The sequence below is a fragment of the Stenella coeruleoalba genome (genome assembly GCF_951394435.1).
Source record: "Stenella coeruleoalba genome assembly, chromosome: 19".
Classification (NCBI taxonomy): Eukaryota; Metazoa; Chordata; class Mammalia; order Artiodactyla; family Delphinidae; genus Stenella; species Stenella coeruleoalba.
The window spans coordinates 668,378-694,422 of NC_137165.1; the positions used below are offsets into that span (position 1 = coordinate 668,378).

At 57.8% G+C, this 26,045-nt stretch overlaps 1 protein-coding gene across 1 annotated transcript in view; it reads right to left on the minus strand.

Annotated features, from left to right (window-relative positions):
• Positions 1-17,918: 17,918 nt before the first annotated feature.
• The window catches only part of KCNJ12 (potassium inwardly rectifying channel subfamily J member 12), a 32,699-nt gene continuing 24,572 nt past the window's right edge, over positions 17,919-26,045 (minus strand). The window contains exons 2-3 of the mRNA XM_079904314.1: positions 24,957-25,078; positions 17,919-19,595 (exon numbers count right to left, since the gene is read on the minus strand). Of these exons, the coding sequence (XP_079760440.1) occupies positions 18,250-19,533 (1,284 nt within the window). The 5' untranslated portion in view covers positions 19,534-19,595; positions 24,957-25,078 and the 3' untranslated portion in view covers positions 17,919-18,249. The remainder of the gene's footprint in view (positions 19,596-24,956; positions 25,079-26,045) is intronic.

Genomic DNA, 26,045 nt, shown 5'->3' on the forward strand with positions numbered 1-26,045 from the left:
CTGCTCCATAAGTCGTGGCTTTATTTTCTGGAAAACTTGCTTGTGGGGGCAGCCTTCTCTGTCAACTCAGATTTTCAAAAATATCTACTTTGATTTGCTGCCAACTAATGTAATATGATAGAACCCAATCTGATCTTATTAACGTTGATGAGGTTGCATTAGCTAACGTCAGGCCCATTTCCAAAGTGCACACAGCTTGCCGAGGAGGGGACCCCGTGAGAGCGCTGCACTGGGGGCCGCGTCTTTGTTGCAGCCCCTGGAGGCCTGGAGGCCTGGGGTGCAGTTTGCAGAGACCACTGATGCACTTGTCCCTCGGACAGTGACAAGGGCACCAGCTGAGTCACGGCTGCCAGGTACCTGGCACAGGGCCTGGGAAATCCCTTGCCCACCGGGGGCCATGACACGCATGTCTGCAAGATCAGGCTACAGCTCACTGAACAACAGTGCAAGGACGGCTCTTGGACCCAAGGAAGCAGCCCTGACACCACCTGCCCTGTGTGCTGGGCTTTTTGATTTCTCAGATCCCCTGCTCAGTCTCCCGGTCTCTTCCTCTGGTCACCGCTGCCAGCATGCCTCTCCTATAGCAGCAGATGCCTCCTGCCTTCCGTCCTCTGTGCTCCAGCCGTGCTGCAGCTGAACGTTTTATAACAGAGCACAGAGAACAAGTGCCTTGCGAGCACACCGTGAGTGAAGCGGTGGCCTTACTGTGACCGTCGAGATGTGGTGTGGCTCCTTAGGGCTTCCTGGACGTCTGGGTCAGCTGCACACGTGTGTCACCTGGTCACGTGCACGTACCCGAGTGCCTGCTGTTCCTTGCCCTTGTTTGTCTCATTAGACAAAACGTCTGATCTCAGGGAGGCTGCACACCTGTACGCCAGGTGACCATCTCCTGAGGTCCACAACCGTGAGGGACAGATGCCATTGGGGCCTTGTGTCTGAGTCAGAGAGGGAGCCCAGGGCTTCCCTGGTGGTGCAGTGGTTGAGAGTCCGCCTGCCGATGCAGGGGACACGGGTTCATGCCCCGGTCCGGGAGGATCCCACATGCCACAGAGCGGCTGGGCCCGTGGGCCATGGCCACTGAGCCTGCGCATCTGGAGCCTGTGCTCCGCAATGGGAGAGGCCACAACAGTGAGACGCCCATGTACCGCAAAATAAAAAAATAAAAAAGAGAGGAGGGCAGGGCATCCCGCCTCCCTGCCTGGACTGGGCGTGTGCTCTTCCACAAGGAGAGGAGCCCACACCACGGACCCTTTATTTGGAAAGGATAAGCAAAATCAGGTGAAGCAACTGGATACCTATTGAGATGATATCTTCATCCCGAATACTACCCGAATGTATTTTTTAGAAGGTTAATGTTATTTATTATAGCTTAAAAAATGGAATATCCAGCAGCATGGCACTAATAAAGGAACACTCTAGAACCTTTGCACACCAAGAGAAGATGCTCACGTAACGGTGCTCCTGAGATGAGAAGAACACAAAGACTGCAGAATAGATGTGAACAGGTGCCTGGTTCTGCACATGCAAGACAAGTTATGTGACAACTGTGGACCAAGCCTGGGGACAGGCCAGGGGTTCTGATGTCAGGCAACAGTGACCTCAAGTAGGGGCCAGGTTTCCATGGGGAACGCCCATCTCCCCCCAAACCTAGATGTGCTTCCTGAAAGCAGTGAACACGGGAAGGTAGTGTAGGAGAAAAAAGAACTCATTCATGGGCTCAACATCCCCAAGACCACTTGGCCTTTGTCCTCCAGCCGCAGATCTAAGCATCTATTAAACAGGAGCTAACCAGGGCCAGCGACAAACACAGAAGCTGCCACACAGTAGGTGCTCAATAAAGAACCGTTGAATTAATGGAGCTGCTCCTAAGTGGGGTCCGAGTAAGGGATCTGACACATCTCACCGCTCTTTTTTTTTTTTTTTTTTTTTTTGCGGTACGCGGGCCTCTCACTGTTGCGGCCTCTCCCGTTGCGGAGCACAGGCTCCGGACGCGCAGGCTCAGCGGCCATGGCGCACGGGCCCAGCCGCTCCGCAGCATGTGGGATCTTCCCGGACCAGGGCATGAACCCGTGTCCCCTGCATCGGCAGGCGGACTCTCAACCACTGTGCCACCAGGGAAGACCTTACTGCTCTTTATTGACTGAAAATGTCAGCCCGCTAACGAAGTCTAGGTAAATTAATTATAGAATTTAACACATTTATTTTAAAAGGCATTGCAAAGTGTCTTGATAAAGAACATACAATACCTGTCACATTCATTATCCTAAAGATCGACTTACGTGCATTGTAGCCACTGAATAAAAAGCTAGCATTTACTAGATGTCTATTATTAGCAGGTGACAGCCGGAAGCAATGTTCTATGCGTGCGTATCTACTCACATGCTAGAGCATGGATACAACCATCTCTCTGGATGCAGCAAAAGACACACATGAGTTGCCAACTTATTTCTACAAGTTCATGATCACATGGTAGGGGCACGGGAAGAAGAGGAAAAACCTTTCAACTATGGTCCTTTATTCTTAGAGACCTCAGTCCCCCAGCCACAAGGGACATGCTTCGTTGAAATAATGGCTAACGTAGGTAAAAATGAAAGAGGAACTTTGACTTACCCAGGAAAGTCCAAATCAGATGTTTTCCAGTCTGAAAGCATGTGAAGCAGGTGTTTTCAGGGTAGGTGTGCATCTGGGACCAGGGTGGGTGTCCACCAGCATGGAGGAGACAGGCCCAGAGCAGGGGGGACATGGGGCTGCTCTCCCAGCGGCCTGCAATGGACTCCAGTGCCCCCAAGACTTCACTGAGACCCCAGCCACCCACATGGAGTAAACCCCTCAAGGCAGACTCTTCAGATGTGGCCCTCAAGACAGCACCAGGCCGTGTCTGCACCCTCCAGGGCCCTTCAACGAGCTGCAGCTGAAGGCGGTGGTGATGCCTCCCTGCCCCTCCCCACACGGGCCCTGCATCTCATCCCCACAGCCTTTGCTTCTCTCTGCAGAACAAGCTCCCTCCGGCCCACAGGTCTCTTCCAAGGCAGCGATGCTGGGAAGTCTGGTGCTCAGACCCAGAAGGAACCAGCAGGGAGGTTCTGTGGAGGCATCACTGACGATCTCCCCAGATTGAAAACGCTCACTTGGGAGAACAGGAAACTCCTGTGCACCTGCTGGTGGAAGTGTAAATTGGTGAAGCCACTGTGGAAAACAGTAGGAAGGTACCTTAAAAAATTAGAAAAGACCTACCATATGACCCAGCAATCCCACTTCCGGGTATATATCCAAAGGAAATGAAATCAGTATCTCAAAGAGATATCTGTGCCCCACGTTCACGGCCACGTTCCTCGCAAAAGCCAAGATATGGAAACAACCCGTGTCCGTCGATGGATGAGTGGATAAAGAAAATGCGAGACACGTATATATACATATAAATATATATATATAAATATATAAATATAATGAAATAGCTGTCCGGGAGGAAGATTTTCCTTTACGCTTCTAGATTCTTCTGGTTGGTATAAGAATTAAATTGACATGAGGCAGATTAACAAGAGAAAATCAAACGAAGTTTAATAACATGTATATATGGGAGAGACCCAGGGAAACTGAGTAACTCGCCAATGGCCAAACCTTCCCCTTAAATACCATCTTCAGCTAAAGACCATAGAAGATGTCGGGTAGGGATTTGGGGCTTCAAAGGGAATGCAGTCAGTTCACCTGGTGACAGAAAAGCAGATGTTTGGTAAATCACCGTTTCCTGGGCCCTGCTGAGGCAGCGGGACGCAGACTGGACTCTGGTCTCCAGGCTCTGCTGAGTTTCCCCACCACACATAACCCACGTTCTTTGCAGATTTCTCTGGTGACAGCTCTGTTCCAGGAACAGACCCTTTATCTAAATTCAACAGGCAGCTAAGAGGGAGGTAAAAAAAAAAACAAAAAAACAAAAAAAAACACTTCCTGAGTCTTCTGTTTCTTAAAATAATCAGCCTAAATGAATCCTCATGCCAGAGAGATACATTTTGGGATGACAGACTTTGCTCCCCTACACAGTCAAGGACTCAGGCCCCCTGGCTGGCACTGCTCTTCACAGATGTACATTTCTAGCCCCAGCACTTCCGTTCCCAGGTCCCTTTATCTGAAGCCTTGGACAGGGGTCTTCTCCAGGCGCCTCTATGAGGCGTCTTCGGGGAGGAGGGGAAACCTTGAAGGCACTTTCCCCACTCTGACTTGGCACCCAGAACGTTTCCACTCCGAGCCCACCCCCTCACACGCACCCTCATCCTTGGGTCCGTAGAACCGACAGAGCCTTTTGCTGGGCTTCCCCCTGCAGTAAGACGGCCCCTACGAGGCTCTGCTCTGCATAACCCTCAACAGGCGCACCATTTCCTGGGGGGAAACGGAACAGCTGGAGATGCGTGCATCGTTCATCACAGTGATTAAAGCTTTAGCGCTTCCATTTGCGGCTTGTGGCTTTAATCGCTTACACCTAGCAGCTCAGCTCCCTCTCCGCTGAGCTCCTGGCGCTCCGGACTTGCCCTTGTGCCTGTAGCCAGAGACAGCAGTCAGTTTGCAAGGGCTCGTGTGATTAGATTAGGCCCACCGGGGTCTTATCCCTCCGAAGGTCATTGATGAGGAACTTTAGTTACATCCGCAAAATCCCTTTGCTCTGTGAAATGACATAATCACAGGAGCAGCAGCAGGGGCAGCCACCCTGGGAGGCAGACTTCTCCGTGTCGCCAGCTGTCCACGGACGCCGCTGTGCGTTGCCTGCTGGGCCTTCAGCAGGCTCCTTATATCCTGTGTCCCAGCCCTCAGACTACCCGGGGACATACTTGCTCACGGCATGATCAGGGTGACCAGAACAACCAAGTAAAGACTTTGAGCAGTGTTGAATTTATGGGCTTGGCCAGCAGCCGTGCTGCAGGGGCTACACAGCTGGGTGGTCCCCTGGTCCAGCAGCATCCCCACGAGAGCCCCGGTCCCCTACAAACATCAGATGACCTAGGGCACCACTCATCTACTGAACTGAGTGGTTAGTGCCTGGAACTCTCAGCAGGACAAGATAATGTGTGGGCCATCATTTTATACAATTATACCAGATGCTTCTCTGTACAGATCAACACTTTCATACCCTATCTGTCCTGTTCGGTCCGTACAGATTCACCTCATGTTGTACATCGGAGGTGCCAGTTTGACAACTGTCCCGTTATGACGATTTACATCCAAACCACGTGTAGGTGATCATGCCAGTAAGAGTCTTCCTACTCAGGTGAGCGTCTTTCTCTAGAGGCAGGGGTGGCATGAAGGAAAAGTTACTGGTCAAATCCATACACATCGTAATATGACCATGTACCGCCGAATGGCTCCTCAAAAACTAGCACTCGTATGTACTCAAAATAGTGTAGAAGTATATATATTTACCCATGGTTTGACCACCCCTAGATATTGCTGATCTTCTCAGTTGTTACCCATCAGACAGGTAACAAGAACTGCAAGTAGCTTCAGTTTACATTTTCCAGGTTAGTAATGGTTTCTTCATTGTCCAGTGCACGTAGGGAGCTGGAGAAGCTCGCAGGGGGGACCAGAGACAAGAAACACCCCACTCGGGGAGCTGGCGCCGCCCGCGAGGTCGCAGGAACAAAGGACAGGGCTCGGGCTCCAGAGCCCATGCCCTTGGGGAAGGGCCGTCACCTGGCTGCGCTGAGACCTCTGTGGCTGGGCAGGCAGAGGGCTACTCAGAGCCGGGACGCAGACCTTGGAGAAGGTCCTGCCCAGGCGAAAGGTGGGATTACAGAGGTTCTCGAAGAAAACACAGGAGTGTGTTTTCTTTCTGTTACAGCATCTGTGAATTTGGTGTCAGAAAAGCGTTCTCAAATGGGACCCAAAACATGCAATAACCATAAAGTAAAAGATTGCTAAATTGGACTTAGTTAAGATTAAGAACTTTAGGTAAAAACAATAGACACAAACGGGAACGATGTATTTGCAAGGCGTTTATCCCATAGAGGATTCATACCCAGAACGTCTAAAGAACTGCTACAAATCAATTTTCTTTTTAAAGAGAGCCCAATTAAAAATAATCAAAAGTTTGAACAAGCCCTTCAGAAAAGATGATATCCAAATGGCTAAGAAGCCTCGGACAGCCAATTCTACAGCATTGCTGTTCAGGAAATTCAAATGAATGTGTCATATACAGCACACACATCAGAATGACTAAAATTAAACAGACTAAATAAAATATTTTAAAACTGGCAAGATAAGCATTGCTGATGGGAGTGTAAATTAGTACAACAACTTTGGAAAACTGCTTAGCAGTATCTATACAGCTGAGCATACATACATACCCCCTCTGACACAGCCTAACAGAGATTATGGCTTATGTCCACAAAAAGACGTCCAAGTACGCAAAAGCTAGAAAAATTAGACAATTAAAAATTTTACGCCAGTAATCGAACAGATACATATATTTTGATATAGTCAAACAATAGTGCATAGCAATGATGAAATGAATGATTGCTGCATGAAATAATACGGATGAGTTTCACAGACGTAACCTTGAGTGGAAAAGCTAGATATGAAAAAGTACCCGGGGGGCTTCCCTGGTGGCGCAGTGGTTGAGAGTCCGCCTGCCGATGCAGGGGACACGGGTTCATGCCCCGGTCCGGGAAGATCCCACATGCTGCGGAGCGGCTGGGCCCGTGCGCCATGGCCGCCGAGCCTGCGCGTCCGGAGCCTGTGCTCCGCAGCGGGATAGGCCGCAGCAGTGAGAGGCCCGCCTACCGCAAAAAAAGAAAGAAAGAAAAAAAAAAGATCACACTAATAAATGTATACTTTAAAAAAAAAAAAAAAAAAGTACCTGGGGCTTCCCTGGTGGCGCAGCGGTTGAGAGTCCGCCTGCCGATGCAGGGGACGCAGGTTCGTGCCCCGGTGCGGGAGGATCCCACATGCCGCGGAGCGGCTGGGCCCGTGAGCCATGGCCGCTGAGCCTGCGCGTCCGGAGCCTGTGCTCCGCAGCGGGATAGGCCGCAGCAGTGAGAGGCCCGCCTACCGCAAAAAAAGAAAAAAAAAAAAAACAGGTACCTAATGTGTGTTTGCATTGCTTGGAGGTCCAGAAACTGGCAAAGCCCAATAGAGAATACAAGCGTGTCTAGCTTTGGGACAGGGTGAGGTTCATTAAGAGGGCACAGAGGGCCTTCCTTTACCTGAAGCACCGTACGGTCTGCTCGGTGTTCTAGCCTGAGTCCTCCTGTTTGTTTCTTAACTCTTCACATTCATCAGTATTCCAGCAGACTTTATTGACTCTAAGCTAATTTTAATGGGAATACTTCTGTTTCGTAATTTCTGTGTTCAAAGAGAAATATGCTTGATCTTATTCGTATGATAAGATCAGCCTATCCCTACTTATTCCAAAGTCGTAAAAACTTAAGGATGCATTTATAATTGCAAATTACATTAGAGATGACGGTGGGTGGGGTGGGGGGGGCGGTGGAGGTGTGAGGGGTCACCCGTAAATACTGACGAGTACATGTCTAATTGTTGCCAGCAATTGGATGAAGAGACCACATTGCTGGGGGGTCGTCGATTGTAACGAGCTCAGATACACTTTGATTCCTTATCTTCCAAAAGTCGTTCTTTCTGAACAGCCAACTTATTTCTGTGAATGCAGAATTTAGTAAATGATACAATATAAAGGAAAAAGAATAAGCTTAAAGTTGGTAATCTCAGTAGGATATTCATTCTGGGTTGTTATTTATTCTATCCAATATAACCCCATTGGACCATCCATAAAGTTAATACTGAGTGGATATTCGTTGATTTTCCACCCTGCTTTGAAGAACAGCTGTGTCCTCTGATATCTCATCGCTAAGAAAGAGCACAGACTCTGAGTGCCATAAATACTGACGACTCGGCACGTTCATTAAGGGTGGATGGGTGTGCGCAGGTCCCGGAGTTAATTAACCAAATGCTCAAGAAGCAAAGACACAAGAAAACCTTGAGTTTACTATCCACAGGCCAAGCAACACCATCTAGTGACTAATGATTCCCTGCCCTCTGCTGGTTCCAGTAGATATATTCCAGGAAAAAGGCTGCAGGGTAGAATTATTCTGGATGTTTCCTCTTAAACACACAACAAGCACAAATAAAAATATGACAGTCCTTGATGTATATCCTTAGTCAAATATTCAAAGGGCAGAAAGCGCTCTGATCCCACACGAGATGTCAGAGCTACATCGTTTTGCCCTTCACATCATTCGAAGTCATCAAAACGTTTCACCCAGAATCCAAGGCTCCCAGTCAACCGTGAGCTCATAATGGCGCCGCCTCTTGTGGGCGTGGCTTTCTCGGGCCCGTGCCCCACACAGCGCCTCGTCCCCAGAGGTCCCAGTAGAGGAACTCTGTTCAAAGGCAGAAAAAAATCAAAAAAAGAGAGAAAAAAATGCCGTCTGCCCCTCCGTTCCACTGGCTGTGCATCTCTCTCTGTATCTACGTCTGTGTGTGTATGACTCTATGTACAGATGTGTGTGTACATGTCTACCTGTCCTGCCTGTCTTTCTGTGTTGTCCATCTGTCTTTCTGTCTTTTTGTTAATATATCTGTTCATTGTCCGTCCTTCTGATTCTATCTCTTTGTCCATCTATCAGGCTGTATGTTTTTTGTTCTGTCACTTTATCTGTCTCTGTGTCTGCTTTTTCTGTCTGTCTATCTATCTATATACATATATATCTATCCTTTCTCCTCACCGAGTTGTCCCGTGTGTGTGTGCGATGCACATATTGATAAAAACCTGCTCTTTGCTGGGCAGGACACATGGACCCAAAACCTCTCCTTGTCGGGCCGTCCCTCCAGATCCAGGTGCTGCCTGTTCTCTGAGCCCAAATCCGCCAAGTTCTACCCCCAGCACTCAGTTACTGGCCCACCTGCTCCCACAGGCAACCTCCCACAGACTCATGTCTATCCTAGAACTCGAGCAAGTCTCCGTCTGTGACCGTGAGGCCCCTTCACGTTGGTGCACGCATCAGGGGCTGCTCCTCTGCACTACTGTGTAATACGACGTCCACTGTTGTGTGTGTTTAGTGCGTGTATGTGTTTGTGTACATTTTAGGTGTGTGTGCATGTGTATGTGTGGGTCTGTATGTGGTTATGTGTGTGTGTTGCAATGAGGCCGCACCACCCTTTCACTTTCCAGCTAGCCAGTAGGTTCACAAAGAAACATTGTCGGTGTCTGCAGTAGCAGCTCCCATCTGGGCCCCGGGCATCCCACACATGCTGTGGCTCCCTCCCCACGGAGCCCGCGGGCAGCAAGGAGAGGCAAGAGGCCTCAGCGGTTGCCATTGCTGTGCACGGTTGAGTAGGTTGTGAGTGGCACCCTGGGGTTGTACAGTACATAACCTCGGGCCCTGCCCTGGCCCAGGGCTGCGGTCTCCAAGCTCCAGCTCACTTTCTGCACTGGGCCTCACTAGGGAATAAGGACAGTCCCAGGCCTCAGCACTGAAGGAGCATTGATCCAGGAAGGGGAAGGAAGAGCCCTTCAGCATGCGAGCCTGACTCAGGGCCTCAGAGAGCATCATTCCTCATGTGTCAGAAACTGAGGTTTCCAGGAGGGTCTGGGGCTGGCAGGTCACTCAGAGAGGATGGTGCCAGGATCCAGGCAACTCGTGTGCTCCTTTTGGCCCAGCCAAGCTCTCTGCCTGCTGGTGGAGCCTTCGTGCAGTACCCCAGTGGACCCATCAGGGTCAGGGAGCCCAGGTCACCCAGAACCAAAACCCAGGGGACTCTAATAGTTTTGTGCAGGTAGAGAAGGGCGAGGGGGCCCAGGGGACCAGAGAGGAGATAACTGAAGTCATCCAAGTCAGTGATGACAGTGGCCTGGACCGGGCGGTGGCAGCGGGATGGAGAAACGTATTGGGGCTGAAAACAAATTTTAAAAATGTAAAAGGTCAGGGTATTGCACTAGAGTGGGAGGTGAGGGAAAGAAAGGGTGCATCAAAAACGAGGTGCAGAGATCTGGCTTGAGCACTGAGAGGCCGGCCCACTCCTTCTTTTCCTTGAATCTCAGTTTCCTCATCTGCAAAGCACTGTTGAGATTCTAAATTCTAACCATCCTTGTCCGCCACTCATCACTGAGTTCTCCCATGTGTATGTGCTATGGATATGTTGATAAACTCCTGCTTGTTTTTTCCTTGTTCATCTGTCTTTTGTCAGTCCACTTTGCAGGGTACCAGCTGAAGGACCCAGGAGGATAGATGGGAAAACAATCTTTTTCCTCTCCTACATCAGAGAGGGGACACCTCTGTAGGGAACACCGGCCACCTATCCGGAATGGGTTATAACCATGTGAGGGAGCCAGGGCAGGGGGTCAACACGCAAAGCTCCGGGGCTCCATCCCCCAGGCAGAATTAACAGCAGTTCTCAAGGTGAGGGAACTTGTTAGAAATGCACATCTGGGGACTGCCACCGGCCAGATGAATCAGAACTCACAGCGCTGTGAGTTTAAAGAAGCCCTCGGGGAGGTTCTGGTGTAGCCCACAGCCTGTTTCTGTATGGCCCTTTAGCTAAGAATGGTTTTTGCATTTTTTTAATGATTGTGGGGTGGGGGCAGAATCAAAGGAAGAGTCATAGTTTGCGCCATGTGAAAAATATATGAAATTCGGATGTCAGCGTCCATAAATGAGGTTTTATTTGAACACAGTAACTAATAACTAACGGGTTTGCTTTCATGCCACCACAGAGCCACGCCGCTTCCAGAGACCTCACGGCCACAAAGCCTACGGTATTTATTCTCGGGCCTCTGCCGGCAAAGTTCCCCTGTCCTGCCTGACAGCAGTAAGCCTGTCTCCAAACCACTGGGCCTGCAGGGCCTGAACCCGGGCCCGCACGCCCACCGGGGCTCAGGGGAAAACCCGGGGGCATGTGTACCGGGACGAGAAACGTGCCCGTCTCTGTGCTGCTCACCTCAGATGGAAATTAGCCATCCTCTTCGTCTATGGATGGAGGCGATTCTGCTGCCTGCAGAAGAGGCGGCGGCGGGGGGGGGGGCGTTCTTCGTCAGTGACTTTCCGGGACCCCCGACAGTGAGGCTGTGCTCACCACCAGGAAGCTGGCATCAGCGGTTAGTGAGGAAATGTGGTTATTAATATCCCACAAATTTTTTCGTTTGTCTTTTGGTAACTGCTTTGCACGAGGATGGGTTTCCTCTGCAACCACAGGTATTTCATTTTGTGCATTTCAAAATGTTATTCTGAGAAGAAGACCACGGCATAGGAAAATTTAAAAGTCTGCAGGCAGTGGCTCCCCGGCACCCCACAGCCTGGGCTGACACGGACGAGGCCTCCTGGACCCTCCCACCCCGGCCGGCCCTGCGGCAAGGCCCCAGGCCCCTCGCAGGACAGGCCAAGAACAGCTACTGACATCTTACCTCCCGCACTTCTTTCACATCTCGCGGGAGTAGCCAAAGCTGAGCCCCTACAGGGTGCCGGCACCGGTGTTCTGGGTGCTGGGTCTCCGTCGCGCACAAGATGGAACCGAAGTTCCCGCTCCGGAGAGGCTGACTTTGCAGGAGGAGGAGGGCGATGCAGCAAGGCTGCCAGGGAGGCCCGAGGGAAGCTGAGTGCTGGGGAAGGAGGCCGGGCCCTGCGTGGGGCCCACGGGCCCTGGGTGGTCTTCCCTGCCGCAGCCAAGCGGCTCCTTTTGCTTCTCCCTGTGCTCTCCTACCCCAGGGCCTTTGCTGGTGCCGGTCTCTCTCTCTCTCTCTCTCTCTCTCTCTCTCTCTGGGAAGCTCCTCCCCACATACCTGGCAAACCTCTACCCACCCTTCAGATCTCAGAGGAAACATCACTTCCTTGGAGGACCCCCCGCCTCGGTCCCTGCCACAAGGCCTCCCCTTGCCTTACCCACGGCACCCTCTCGTGTCCCTCACTCAGGGACCGCACTGCATCGCTACCGCTGCAGCAGGCGTGGCTGTGCGCCACCTGGACCCCTTTACCGCGATGAGCCCGGCGCCCAGGTGCTGTGTCATTTGCTAATGGCGCTCAGCTGCCCCCTCCCCGGAGAACCACTCTGGGCCAACAGGAACCACCCTGGCCCGAAACGGCCCGCTCGGCAGGGTGGCAGTAGCCACAAAAGCCCAGCCCCCGCCGGCAGGTGGGGCAGCTCACATTCCCGAGCCCAGGGTCAGGCCAGCCGGCCGTCGGCTGGACCCACCTCGGCCCTTCAGCTCCTCCCCTGCTTCTGCTGCTTCCCTGCCCCCAACCCCGCAGTGAATCACGGGCACACGAATCCCTGTTGCGGGCTCTACTTCTGGGGACTCACACAGTTGAACGCCTGTCCCCTGAGGCCCTAGACGGACGTCAGGGGCTGGGCCTGTCCTGCCTCCTCCCAGGGGGCCAACGCCTGCCCGGCACACAGTGGCAATTCGTAAACACTTGTTGCAGGAATGGGTGGAGCTCCCATTTCTCACGTAGGGAAAGTGAGGCCCAGAGCTGGCCGGTCATGAGCATTTAGGAGGCAGAAGGCCTTCGAGACCCAGTCCAGGCTTCTGTGCTTTCTCGGCAGCGCTGAGAGGGAAGAAAGTAGGGCTCGGAGCCCTCGGTGGGCTCAAATCCCCCGTGGCACCAAGCTCTCCACCCTTCCTGCCCCAGGCCGAGCTGCTCGCTCCTCAGCGTGGCTGGTGGCCGGGCTATGCCCGGCTGGGTCAGTGGGAAGGTGAAGCGGGGGCTGCAGGTTGGTGAGGCCTGAAGACACTTGTTTGGGTGGTGAAGCCCACGGGGCCTGCCCTCCATCCACCCACCATCCGTCAGACGAATACACAGGGCCTAGCCCTGCTCTTGGCACTGAGCACCCAGGAGTGGACGAGAGACACGGCCATCCCTGCCCTTGGGGAGCCTCTGCACGGGGGCCGGGAAGGGTGGGAGGCAGGTCTGGGGGAAGAGGGATCCAGGCAGAGGGACCAGCCCTTGCAAAGGTCCTGGGGTAGGGGCAAAAACGTGCTCTCAAGGAGCTAGAGCGAGGCAGGGTGTCTGGAGCAGAGGAGGGGGCAGGATGGGCAGGATTCCAGGGCTGGAGAAACAGTGGGGACTTTAGTTCCAGTGTTCAAGGAAGACAGAGGGGGTTTCAGGCAGCAGGGTCAAGAGGACTGATTCTGGTTTTGAGACCCCTCTGGTCCTGGGTGGAGGGTGGGCCGTGGGGGGATGGGGATGCCCTTTGAGGCCCCACCGCTCTGACCTTGGCCCCTTGACACTGAAGAGAAGCCCACTTCCGACTTCCTCCCAAGTCACAGGAGGTGGACCCGGGGAGGATAAACCGGGGCAGACCCTCTGGCCGGGCTATCCCTGAGGCATCTGGGTCAAAGGAGCGGACGTGAAGTCCGCAGTGGGGGCTGGGGGCTTGAGGCCTAGCTCCGACCCCAGCTCAGATAACTACCCTCCCGTTGCCCTTGGGCAAGTCCCTCGCTGACCCTGAACTGACTTCCTCGGGCCCTGGTCCTGATTCCCCGTCCACCCCATGTACCGGTTTTCATGCGGATTCTCTCATCCTCAGGGAGGCAGGAAAGTGCAGAGGGAGCCAGTGGTGACGGCCACGCACGGAGGGGACCTGGCCGCGTCGCCCCTACCCGAAGACCTGTGTCCACACGGGAGGGCAGGGGTCCAAAGCACTCGCTGCACAAAGGGCTTCTCTCCTCCATTCTTTTCAACAAGTCTGCAGGCTGGCCGTTGCTGGGAACACCCTTTTCCACCGACGGAGAGACTGGGGCCGGGGCGGGGCGGGGACCCACTTCTCAAGATCACTGAGCAAGTGCGCGGCCTGGCGTCTGACCCGGAGTCCCAGCCAGGACGGGCCCCAAGGGACTCCTGAGCTCCCGCCGGGGCCAGGTCTTCCTGCCCAGAGGCCAGACCTGTCAGTGCTGTGGAAATAGCTCTCCGGGCAGCAGGGGAGGCCACAACTGGCTTAGACTCTGGTATTGGGGTCGCGGGGGAAGCTTCAGGGCCAGGCAGGGAAAGCCCCGCCCACATAAGGCCGAGCATCTCCAGGTCCGACTCACAGGACATCCGCCAAGAAGTCTTCGCAAACACCCCAGCTCCTCCCGTCACCCGGCTTCTTATCCTGTGGTCTGGGATGTCACCTGGACCCCACGGCGTGAGGGCCCCGGTCCTTCACTGACACAGAGGAGGTCTCCACTCAGGGAACGTTTGGGCAAAGGGAAGGACTCTCTCCCTGGGGGCTACTCCCAGAAGCCACCGAAGCCCTCGGGGCGATGACGTTCTCCTTTGCCCGGAACGGGCTGTGCACGTGCACGCTGCTCTCCCCGACGGCGGCACCTGCCTGCCCTCCGGCGCCATCGCCCCAGCGCCCGCACGCCACCCGGCTTCCTGTCCGCCGGTGAGAAGCAGGGCTGCCTCGAGCTGGGGGCCCAGATCGCGCCTGCCCTAACCTCGTCAAACCCTTGCAGAAGAAAGGAAAGGGGAGGCACGGGCCCGGGGAGGGCAAGGCAGGGGCGCAAGTCCAGGCAAGGCGGGCGGTCTGGCACACCCGGGCCGTGTGGAGAGGACGGTGGTGGCGGGGGGCGGGAGGGTGAGGGCGTGTGCGACGGTCTGAGAAGCACGCGGGGGTCCTCGAGGAGGCCAGTTCTGTCCTCTCTCCCCTCCCCCGCCGGGCCAGGCGGGGCCTTTCAAACACACGTCTGCACGCAGTGGCACTCCGAGAGATCAAAATGGTTTAATGCGGTCTAGTCTTGTGGCCTACGTCTTTAGATACTGCTGTGTATTGAAAATAACATGAAAATTCTCCAGTTTCACCATTTAAAATAGATTTGACATCGATTTGACCTGTGCAGGGGCCTCCTTCCCACCAGGCCCCCTGCCCCCACCAGGACCCTAGGGCGGCAGGGACTGGGTGGCACAGCACCCGCAGGTACGGGGCGGGGGTGGGGTGGGGGGCAGGGGGCGCCGTGCTCTGAGACACTCGCCCATCTGGACGCACAACCTCCGGGACCCAGGCGGGTCCGCGAACGCACACACGCCATCCCCAGCAGGCAGGCAGCAGCCCTGCTGACGGAGCCCGGCACACACACGCACGTGCGTTCGTGGACAAGTGCACACAGGCCTCCTACGTGCAACTGCGTGCAAACGCTCGCCTTTGGAGGCCATGTCCTCACACACACGTGTACCTTGTGCCCAGGTACACAGAAGCGTCATCCTGTCACACGTGCTCCACGCCTGCCCACGTGGACAGAATCGGGGCAGAGGGCTGGTGGGACCACGGCCGGTGTCCGTCCTGAGTACTGTGTGCCCAGCCCCACAGCCTGGTAAACATTTAAACCAACGCCTGCATACACAACGAGCACACAAACAGACCTATGGGTAGATATACACAGAACTGTGTGAGCCTGTGTGCAGTTACACGCATGTACACATCGTGTATAGACACCGTCAGCCCAGGTCACACATGCACGGAGATCGTCGTGGGCACACGTCTGCACAGCACTCCCACGTACACTCGTGCACTTACAGGAAAAGCCACAATTGGACACGTTTCACTGGCACACGGATGAGACGATTCCACACAGGAATTCACGCCTCGGTGCTCACACACGTATCTTGTCCCCAGGCCCCTCCCCACGTAAGCAGCTCAGTGTCTCAGGGCAGAGGGCGCCTCAGCCAGCTCCAGCCTCTGCACCACTGGGTCCAGGCTGTCGAGAAACTTCCTGCAAATACCACTGCCGGGGCTGGGTGACACAGCACCAGTAGGTACGGGGTGGGGGGGGCAGGGGGCGCCGGCGGGGTCAGAAGCAGGTTTGTACACCCACCCGCTCAGCACACAGGCCACACGTAACATACACACGTGCTCAGCGCACACACAACACACGGCACACCGCACACTCGCTGGGTTCACATGTTCCACGCCCCACACACAGGCACACGCGCCCCAGGGGCCACGTGATCCTGCCTCTGCACACACGGCTCCTCCCATCCGCCCTCCCGCTTCAAGGGCACTAAGGAGGGAGGCTATTTTGGTCTTTAGCACAAGCAATAAATAAATAAATAAATAAATAAATAAATACACACAGAGGAGGCAAAAAGAGGGCAGCGGAGTTTGAAAACGCAGCATCTGCCTTTGGTGAGAGATGAAAGGCAGCTCGGGAAGGCCCTCCTGCAGGGTCTGCGGCCTGAGCCGTCCGGCGTGGGCCTGGGAGGGGGACAGGCCTGAGAGGAAGCGCCCCCGGCCACCCGAGACAGCTCGGGCCTTGGGGGACCCAGGGCCCCGGGGCTCTGCCCTGGTGGGGTGAGTGGAGGGCTGGCCCAACGGGACCACGTGCCAGCCCCGAGCGACCAGGGCCACCTGCCACCCCCCCGGCAACCACAGAGACTCCTCATCACCGCCCAGGACTAACGCTGAGGCAGCAGGGGCTCAGGCCAGGAAGGAGCAGAGGCCTGTCCAGCGGATCCTGAGAGGAACGAGGCCTCCACCTGCCTCGGGCTGACCCTTCTGACTCCTCCTGACCGGAAGTTAGGGTGGCGTCTGAGGCCAGGGCAGGGCTTTCTGGGTGGGAATACACAGCCGGTGCCCGGACCCTGCACGGCCCCTGACTTTAGGGCCAGGCCTCCCGCTGTTGCAGGCGTTGGAGGAGGGGAGAGGCAGAAGCCCCCAGTGCAGCCCCTGGCCTCTCCTTGCCCCTCGCCCATCTGCACTCGGCCTCTGTCTCCTAACTTGGGCCGGAGCCCTGGCATCTCCTGGTGGTGAGCTGTCCCGCGCCAGCCTGGACAGGCAGGCTGGGGCTCTCTAATGACTGACCGGCTTGGTCATTTGTGAGGAAAACACTCTCAGCAGCCCTGGGAAGGGCCCAGGCGCCGCCCTGACGGCTGTTCCCTTCGCCAGGAACGAGCCTGCGTTGGGCAGCTCTCGGGCTGGCGGAGGCAAGAGCCAGTGACAAATCGGGGGGCCCGAGCCGCCACCTGACCGAGGTGCCCAGACGTGTGCGCTGACCAGCCCACGGCTCTCCTAGGACGTTCCTGTGCGTTCGGCACCAGGGCACAGCCTGGCTGAGCCCCACCCAGGCTCACCTCTGCTGCCCACCTTGGGGGGATGGGGTGCCGGCCCGGCCTGGCCTCCGCAGACAGAGGGCCATGGTGGAGTCGGGGGCAGCAGGGAGGACGGGTGAGTCCCATAAAAACAGTGACAACTGGAGCCAGACCCCCCCTCCCCAGGGTCTCTAAGGCACGACTCATGCTGGGCCCCGTGGGGACTGGGCTGAAACACTTCCTTGGAGTCGGGGAAGCTGACCCCCTTCCCATGGAGCCACCCCTACGTTCCCCAGCTGCCCCTCTCTGGGGAAGGGGATGGAGGCCACAGGGCAGAAAAGGAGGGACAATCCGGCGGGCTGGGGTCGTGGAGGGGGGGTGGGGCTGGGGGGAGGGGGGGAGCAGACCTTCCACCGCAGGCAGGTCCCATCCCGGCCCTGAGATGCACCTCAAAGGAGGTACAGAGTCAAACTTAAAAAGCTCAGACTGGATTCTTCCCGGCCCTGACTCCCACCCCAGTGACACTGAAAAGCTCTTGTTATGATCATTAACAAGGTCTTGGTTTTGCCATTCCAAAGGAAATCCAGTTCACCCCGTGCGCGTAAAGCACAGAGGGGTGGGGAGGTGGGGTTGACCTCCATGCCTGCCCTCAGGCCGTGGCGTCGGGCACGTGCCCGGCCTTCATGGAAGAGAGGCCAGCCCAGCCTCGGGGACCTTCTGGAAACCCCCCCAGCTACTTGCATCCTGGCAGACTAATGGAATTCTAATTGTCCTTTCCCACCCCCCCTCAAATTATAAAACTTTTTTTCAATCACATGTTAATTTTTTTTTTGTAAACAGTCTTAAACTAAGGTCGAGAAAGCCCAAACCCGGTGTTTCTCCCCAAGTTAAAAACCAGCGAGGTGCACTGCAGCCCGCCGGCCTTCGCCCACAGAGGCCGGGCAGCTGGTGAGCCGCTTCTGGACAGGCTGTGGCTCCCCCCTGAGGCAGAAGCCCCCAGCTCCTGTGGCCCGGCCCCCCCGGGGGGCCACCTCCCCGCCCCCAGGCCTGCTCTGGCCTCAGAGGCCACTCAGGCCACCCACTCTTCCACCAACATTCCCAGGCCGCTGTGAAGAAACGTAAAACATCTAAAACGCTACTGAGTCTGCAACCAGGGCCCAAGCCCACTCCGCTCTGGCCCGGGGCCCTCGCGGGAGTCGGGGCCTTTCCCCGGCGGGGCGGATGCTGCACCTTGGCCGCTGGCGGCTCAGATCTCGGACTCCCGTCTGTAGGGCCGCTGATCGAGGGCGGTGCCGGCCTGGGGTCTGTCAAAGTCGCGCCTGGCCTGGGGGCCGTGGCCGTCCTGCTCTCTGTCTGCCTCGTCCTCGTCGTCGCGGCTCAGGAAGGCCAGCTCGTTCTCGTAGCAGAAGGAGTTGGCGCTGGGCAGCAGGAACTTGTTCTCCACCAGGTCCTTGGCGCTGCAGCGGGGCGTGGACGGCACCTCGTACGTCTTGTGGAAGTGCGAGTAGTCGATCTTGTACTGGTTCTTCTCCTCGAAGAGGACCGGCTCGAAGCGGTGGCCCCACAGGATCTCGTTGGCCAGGTAGGAGCTGCGGGCCTGTGTGGTCATGGCCGTAGCCTCCACCATGCCCTCCAGGATGACCACGATCTCAAAGTCGTCCGTCTCCAGGTCCTGCCGGCTGATGCCAAACAGCGGGCTGGCCTCGTCGATCTCGTGCAGGATGGTGATGGGCGACACCAGGAAGATGCGGTCCAGGCCCTTGTCGAAGCCAACGTCGATGTCGATCTGGTCCAGCGGGATGTACTCGCCCTCCTCCGTGACCCGGGGCTTGATGAGCTGGGCCCGCACGTGGGCCTCCACGATGTGGCTCTTGCGCAGGTTGCCCACGCGCCACATGAGGCACAGCTTGCCGTCGCGCAGCGCCACCACCGCGTTGTGGCTGAACAGCAGCGTCTGCGCGCGCTTCTTGGGCCGCGCCATCTTGGCCATGATGGCGCCGATCATGAAGGAGTCGATGATGCAGCCCACGATGGACTGCGCCACCACCATGAACACGGCCACCGGGCACTCCTCGGTCACGCAGCGCAGCCCGTAGCCAATGGTGGTCTGCGTCTCAATGGAGAAGAGGAAGGCCGCCATGAAGCCGTGCACCTGCAGCACGCAGGGCGTGCGGCCGCGGCCCTCGGCCGGCTCCAGGTCCCCGTGGGCCACGGCGATGACCCAGAAGATGACACCGAACAGCAGCCAGGAGGCGAGGAAGGCCAGCGAGAAGATGAGCAGCATGTAGCGCCAGCGGATGTCCACGCAAGTGGTGAACATGTCGGCCAGGTAGCGCTGCGACTTCTCGTCCATGTTGGCGAACTCGATGTTGCACTGGCCGTTCTTCTTGACGAAGCGGTTCCGGCACCTGCGCCGAGTGTGCACCTTGCCGTTGCCGAAGCCATTGGCGCCCGACATGGTGACCAGGTGCAGCCCGTCCTCCTCGGACGACACGATGCTGTAGGGGTTGGCACGGCCAGATGCGGTCATCCCGGGGGCGGGGGCGGCGGGACCCCAGCTTGCCCCCGGGCCGGCTCCAGGCGGGTCAGCTCCTGCAACAGAGGGGACAGCAGGCTGGCAGTGAGGCCGGCAGAGCAGCCACCCGACCTGCGCCTCCGCCCCGACCCGGCCTCACCCCAGCCAGCTCCTCGGCCACCTCCCCTCTCCCGGCTGCTCCAGACGGGAAGCCTGGCTTCTTCCTCAGTTTCCCTTTCCCCCACCAAGGGCTCTGCCTGCAAAGATATTCAGGGTCCAGCCCCTCCTCCCACCTCCCGGCCTGAGTCCCTGGCATCACCCGCCGAGAGCAGCATGACGGCCACCTCGCCAGCCTCCCCACTCCCACGCCGGTGCCAGTGCCCACGGCAGCCGCCAGGAGTCAGTGCGCCCTCTGCTGGGACCCCTCAGACCTCACCTCCAGTCTCGCCCTTGCTCGCCCCCAGGCCCACCCGGACACCGTCCTCCCAGGCCCTGGCTTCTAGGCCACAAGGGTGTCTCAGGGCCCCCCTGCACCTGGGCAAACTGTGCACCCCACCCAGGACCCCACGGTAATCCCGCTGCTCCGGCCTCTGACCTCGTAACGATAGTAATAACGACAGCAATGGCTCGCTGGGGCTGCACCCACCGTCCCACCACGAGACCGCGAGTCCCTGAGCGCGGGTGGTTTGCCGTTTGCTCACTGCTGTCTCACCCCCAGGGCCTAGACCTGGGCATGACAGACGCCTCAAGCCGGGCCCCACCCGTCCTCCTGAGGCTCACGCTGTCCCCGCAGGCGCCCACTCTCGCTGCCCACATGCTGTGCTCGTGGCCACCCCATCACCAGGGGGCTCGCTGACCCTGGACCTCAGCCCGGGGGCCTCCGCCACCCCGCCTTCCTCAGCGCTGAACAAGAGCAGGTGGGGAGCCTCAGACCCCTCGGTGGAACACCGGGCCGGCGCACGTCCTCACACACGGGGCACACTCCACAGCGCCGCTCCCCGTTCTCACGGCTGGGGGCAGGCACCCCAGCCCCAGACGCGCAGGCCAGTGGCCACCCCTCCCCCGGTGCCCCGCCGGCTCTGGGCTGGCCTGTGAGTGCCAGGCTGAGGCATCCGCAGACCGGAGACCCCGACACCACTTGGCCCCGCGGGCACTGAGGCCGGCCGGCCGGCCGCGCCGGGTGCCCCGTGGGAATGGCGTGGCAGGGCGCTGAAGAGGTGGGCCTGCGCCCCCTACGGATGGTCCAGGAGCCGGTAGTGGTGGGAACCCCGTGGACTGTGCCAGGAAGACAGCTCAGCACTAGACTCCTGGGCCTTCCAGGGGGAGGTGGCCAGGTCTGGGGCACGCCGATGCCAGCAGCAGGCCACTGGATCACCAGGGGCAGGTCTGTGTGGCCAGGAGGCCTTGAGGGACGTCCAGCGGGTCATGGCTGCCCCAGGTGGGGCTCTGAGCAGCTCGAGGCCTGCGGGGGACAGAATCGCAAGACTCGAAGGCCAGAGGAGCCCAGCCTGGCACACTGCTCCCGGCAGCTGGGCAGCCTCCCACCTGGCCAGCTCGCAGTGACCACTGGCATCTCTGCCTGGGCTGGGCACCTGGGCCGCACCCAGACTGTGCTGCACAGTCCTGGGAACCCCTCTTCTACTGGTCTTCCTCCTAAAGCCACAGCGAAAATCAACAGGTCACATTCGCGGCCACTCCCTCACTTCTCAGAGCTGGAAACTGGTACTCGCAGCAAAGTCACCTGTGCAAAGTCCCCCGAAGCCAAGGAGCAGAGACACAGCGGGTGGCTCTGTGTGCACGCGTGTGTGCATACGTATGCGTGCATGAGATGCCAAGGGTGGGGCAGTACCTCGCGGGCGCTTGGCGAACACACCACCAGAGAGAAAGGCCGAGAAGAGGATCCACGGTAGCAGCTCCGGCACCACAAACTTGCCAAACGTCCAGTGACCCTCTGCACACCCAAGGCAAGAAGGCTACAGGGCTCTGTGGTCTTTAAGGACTCGGTTTAAGAAATGTGGGGGACTTCCCTGGTGGCGCAGCAGTTAGGGCTCTGCGCTTCCACTGCAGGGGGCCCAGGTGAGATCCCTGGTCGGGGAACTAAGATCCCGCAAGCCGCGTAGCATGACCAAAAAAAAAAGAAAGAAAGAAAAAGAAATGAGGGACAAGATTCTCAACCAGCCACGTGCGGCCCGGTGTGGCTCCTGTCCAACGGGTGCACACGGATCAGACAGAAAGGAAATTAGATTTGCTTTGCTGGAAGAGACTTTAGCAAGCAAGGAGGCCGGCTCCCCATTTTATAGATGAGAAAACCGAGGCTGAGACTTGTCCCAGGTCACAACACACCTTGTGGGCCAGGATGAGATAGATGGTAAAGACGATAATTAAGACTACGTTGGTCGGACGCCCAGGTTGGCCAGTGGGGGTCCCAGGCGTCGCTGGGAGGGAAAGGGGAGAGAGGCACTAGGGTCCCCTACCTGAGCCAGCCTAGGCGACTTCGGCACTGGAGACTGGGAGTGAGGCAGGCCCAGCAGGCTGGACCCAGAGACCCCGAGGGGAGGGGGAGCTGTCCCGAGCCCGGCGTCTCCGGGGCCCGGCACCCGGCAGGCTTGGCGCACCAGCAGGGCCTGGGCTGGGAGCTTTTAGGGAGGCAGCTAACACATGACCCGAGGGCCAAGAGTCATCGCAAAGTGCCCCCGGATGGAGCGGGACACCCCATGCCAGGTCCCCTGAGGCTCTGGGCCTCAGGTTTCAGCAACGTCCGGAGGAGACCAGGCCAAGGCCAAGAAAGCGCGGACTAGTTGGATCAATGGAGGGGGCACCGAGGAGAAGCTCAGTGACCCCCTCCCTCGGGAGGCCTCCCAGGCGGCAGGACCCCCTCACAGGGATGAGCAGAGTAACCAAGTGCTTACTACCTGCCAGGCGCTAAGAGCTCCAGTAGCTCACGTAATCCCTTAGTGTGACTTTCTGGATGAGGAAACTGAAGCTCAGAAAGCCTGAGTCACTTACCCAGGGTCACACAGCCTTTCAGGAGTGAGCTCCTGGTCTGGGGGGGTAGGAGAGAACTCAACTCCCCCATTCCCCTAGGCCAGACTGTGGACATGACACTGTGATCCAAGCCTCGGTCCTCAGGGTCCCTGCAACGCCACATGGCGATGAGACACAAATAACCCCAATCTGAGCCCGTGAAAGCAGAGGTAAGACCCTCACCAGCACTCCTGACCTGTGGCCATTCAGGCCCTGCTTGGAACATCCAGGGACAGGGCACTCACTACCTCATGGTCAAGTCCTTCCAAGTCCGTGGTCTCTCCTTAAAAATCACTTGCTTCAGGGAAAGCCAGCACGCAGCCACATACACCTCCCCCCAGCCCGTGCCCGAGGCAGACATACTAATCCATCACAGAGCGCTTTCGCACTGCGCCCTGTGGTGGCCACAGGATCCTTATGCAGTTACTGCCCATCAGACTCAGCCCGAGAGCTTGCAAAACCCAGTCCTTCATCTGCAGGCGGGAAGACGGAGGCTCCAAGAAGGGCGCCCTTGCTCAGCCACGCAGGAAGTGAGAGGCGTGGGCCAGGCCTGGAGGCTGCACTGCGTGAGACGGGGCAGCTCAGGGGCGGCAGGCTCCAAGGGCTGGGGCGCAGAGTGGGGGCGGGGGAGCACGCCTGGGGGGAGGGGAGAACAGGCTGGCGCCTCAGGGTCCAGTGAAGAGGTTGAGGCTGGCTGAGGAGAGCCAAGAGCTGGCCTGGACAGGAGGTGGCGGGTTAGGGGGCCGACACTTCTGTTCTCACACTCTGGGGAGACATCTCCTGTGCCCACCCACCTTTCCCAGGCACATTCCCTCCCCTCCCCAAAACATTCAGCCGGCCTCGGTCACCCATGGCCTGCAAACGTTTGGGGTCAACACCGTGCAGGCCTCCTGGGCCAGGCCCCTGCAAGGCCCCTGTGAGGCCGGAGGAGAGACGTGTCGCCTTGTGCTGGGCATGGGAATGGCCGGTGCTTGGCTGTCCCCGGGCCCTCACCACTTCGAGGCCCACCTGCCCAGCTTCCAACCACCAACACCAGTCTTTCCACCCAAAAGACCAACACCAGTCTTTCCACTCTGCCCGTGCACCGGCATGCCAGGGAGTTAATGCCCCAGGAGCAGCTGCCTGCCACGACGGGCATACTCAGGGCACCTGCTCTACTCGGCCTCCCAAGGCCCCTCAGCCCCTGGGCCCCCCCCCAGGCCACGTGGCCAACATGCTCCCCCTCTCCTCCAAAGCTTCCTCCCCTCTTCCCTCCACTCGTCCCCACTGTGGGGTCACTGGGCAGTCCAGCCACTCCCCCAGTTAGCCCAGCCACAAGCCTGGCCTCCTCCCTCTCCTTTAGCCCCCAGATCCACTCCCTTCCCAGGTCCTGTGTATTTTAGCTCCTGAATGACGGAAGCTGTCCGCCCACTCCTTGCCCACAGACACCTCCTGTCCAGGCCGTTCCTACCTACACAGCAACAGGTTCCTGAGGGTTTTCCTGTGGCAAGCCTTGTCCAACCCCCCAATCACAGCCAATGGGAATGCTGGAAATCCCCCTATCGGTCGGGAGTCAGCAGAAGCCCACCGCTTTCACGAAGCCCTTTCACATTCTCTGGCCCTGGGCTTCTCCTGTTAGGGCCAGAAGCTACTTTCCGCCTTGTGTGAGAGTTGGCCTTGCCTGGGCCCCACCTCGGGCCAACCTCAGAGGTCCAGAGAGGCTGGTGCAGGCCTGGCACAGCGGGGGCACCCAGGAAATGCTCAGTGTTCAGACAAAGACGAGGGAATGAGCTGCTGAACAGAGGGATGGCTGAAGAGACAGTTACTCGTACAGGTGGGGGGTCAAGCGTGCGGATGGAGTACAGGTGGGGGGTCAAGCGTGCGGATGGAGTACAGGGCCGACGGACGGGGATGGACGGATGCGGGGGACCAGAGGCATGGTTCGTTTAGGTGCGTGAAAACTGCTTAGATGAGTTGGGCGAATGGATTAGTGAATGGATGAATAGATGGATGGACAAGTGGATGGATGGATGGGTGGGTGGATGGACGGATGGGTGGGTGGATGGATGGATGGGTGGGTGGGTGGATGGATGGACGGACGACGGACGGGTGAGTGAATGGACGGACGAGTGGATGGATGGATGGATAGATTGGGTGGGTGGATGGACACATGAATAGATGGATGGGTAGGTGGGTGGCTGCATGGCTGGGGGGATGAATGGATGGAAAGATGGCTGGCTGGGTTGGGTGCGTGGGTGGACAGTTAGATGGATGGGGGGATGTGTGGAACTAATGGATGGAAAATGGGTGAATGAGAGGTCGAACAGGCGGGTGGATGGGTGCGCGGGTAGGGGGACACAGAGATGAGTGGGTGGGTGGAGGCACAGATGAGCGTGACTGCGTGGACAGGTGCATATCCGTGACCTTAATCTTACCTCTGGAATCCTATCTTCTAAGTAACGGTGCTCACCAGGCAAGTGACTGTCTTCAAGGCTGCACTAGCAGAGGCCGCCATTTCCCAGGCGCCAGCTGGAGCGGACTCAGCGGCTGGAAGACCCTGAAGGTAACAGAGCACAGTCACCACTCTCCTTGGGGGAGCTCCACCGTCATCAACCTCCACACAAACCCCCATTTCTGCTTGCTCTGTCCCCCGGACCCTCCCAGGACCCCAGGGGAGGTAGAGGGGGCCTCCAGCCCACCCCAGTGCCCCAAAGCTTCACAGCCCATGAGACTGTCCATAACAGCCCTTCAGAACCAGAGGAGGGCAGAGCAAGGTGTGCCCCCAGAGCTTCACAGCCCATGAGCCTGTCCATAACAGCCCTTCAGAACCAGAGGAGGGCAGAGCAAGGCGTGCCCCCAGAGAAAATGACTGCTGCTAGCTACTGAGTGCCCACTGCATGCCAGACACTTGGTAGCTGCTTCACGGACGCCAACTCAGGCAAGCCTCATGACAGCCCCAAGAAGTTGGACCCGCTGCTGTTCCCGTTCCAGAGAACGGGCACTGTGGGAACTCTCCTCGGGCCACAGAGGACCTCGGGGCCCAGCCTGTGCGCCTGGCCACCTGCAGAGCCTTCCCCACGCCCCCCACGGGCCCCGCTGTGGGCGGACGGCCCCCGCCTTCCACGGCAGTGCGCTGTGAGGTCAGGGCAGAGAGCAGCGGGAAGGGGCTCGGGAGCCTCGGAGGCGAGCCAGCCCGAGATGCCCCGTCACCTCTGCCCTCCCGGCCACGGCGTCCATGCGGGTCACCCTCTTGCAGCCGACGCCGGCGGGAGTCCACAGTGGCACTGGATTTTCCAGCTGGGATTAAGGGCACTGCTGTGAGTCGGCCCACATCACAAGTCTCCTGGGGCAGCGCCAGCAGTGGGTTTAGAAGCACACGGACCTGGGCTCCAGTCGCAGCTCCGCCCCTCACGAGCTGTGTGACCTTGGGTGCGTCACTTCCCGGCTCAGGGCTTCTGCTCGCTCTGGTAGCGGTGGCCTGGCTGGTCCCTCTTCACTCCAGGCTCCCACCGCAAGACGCCCAG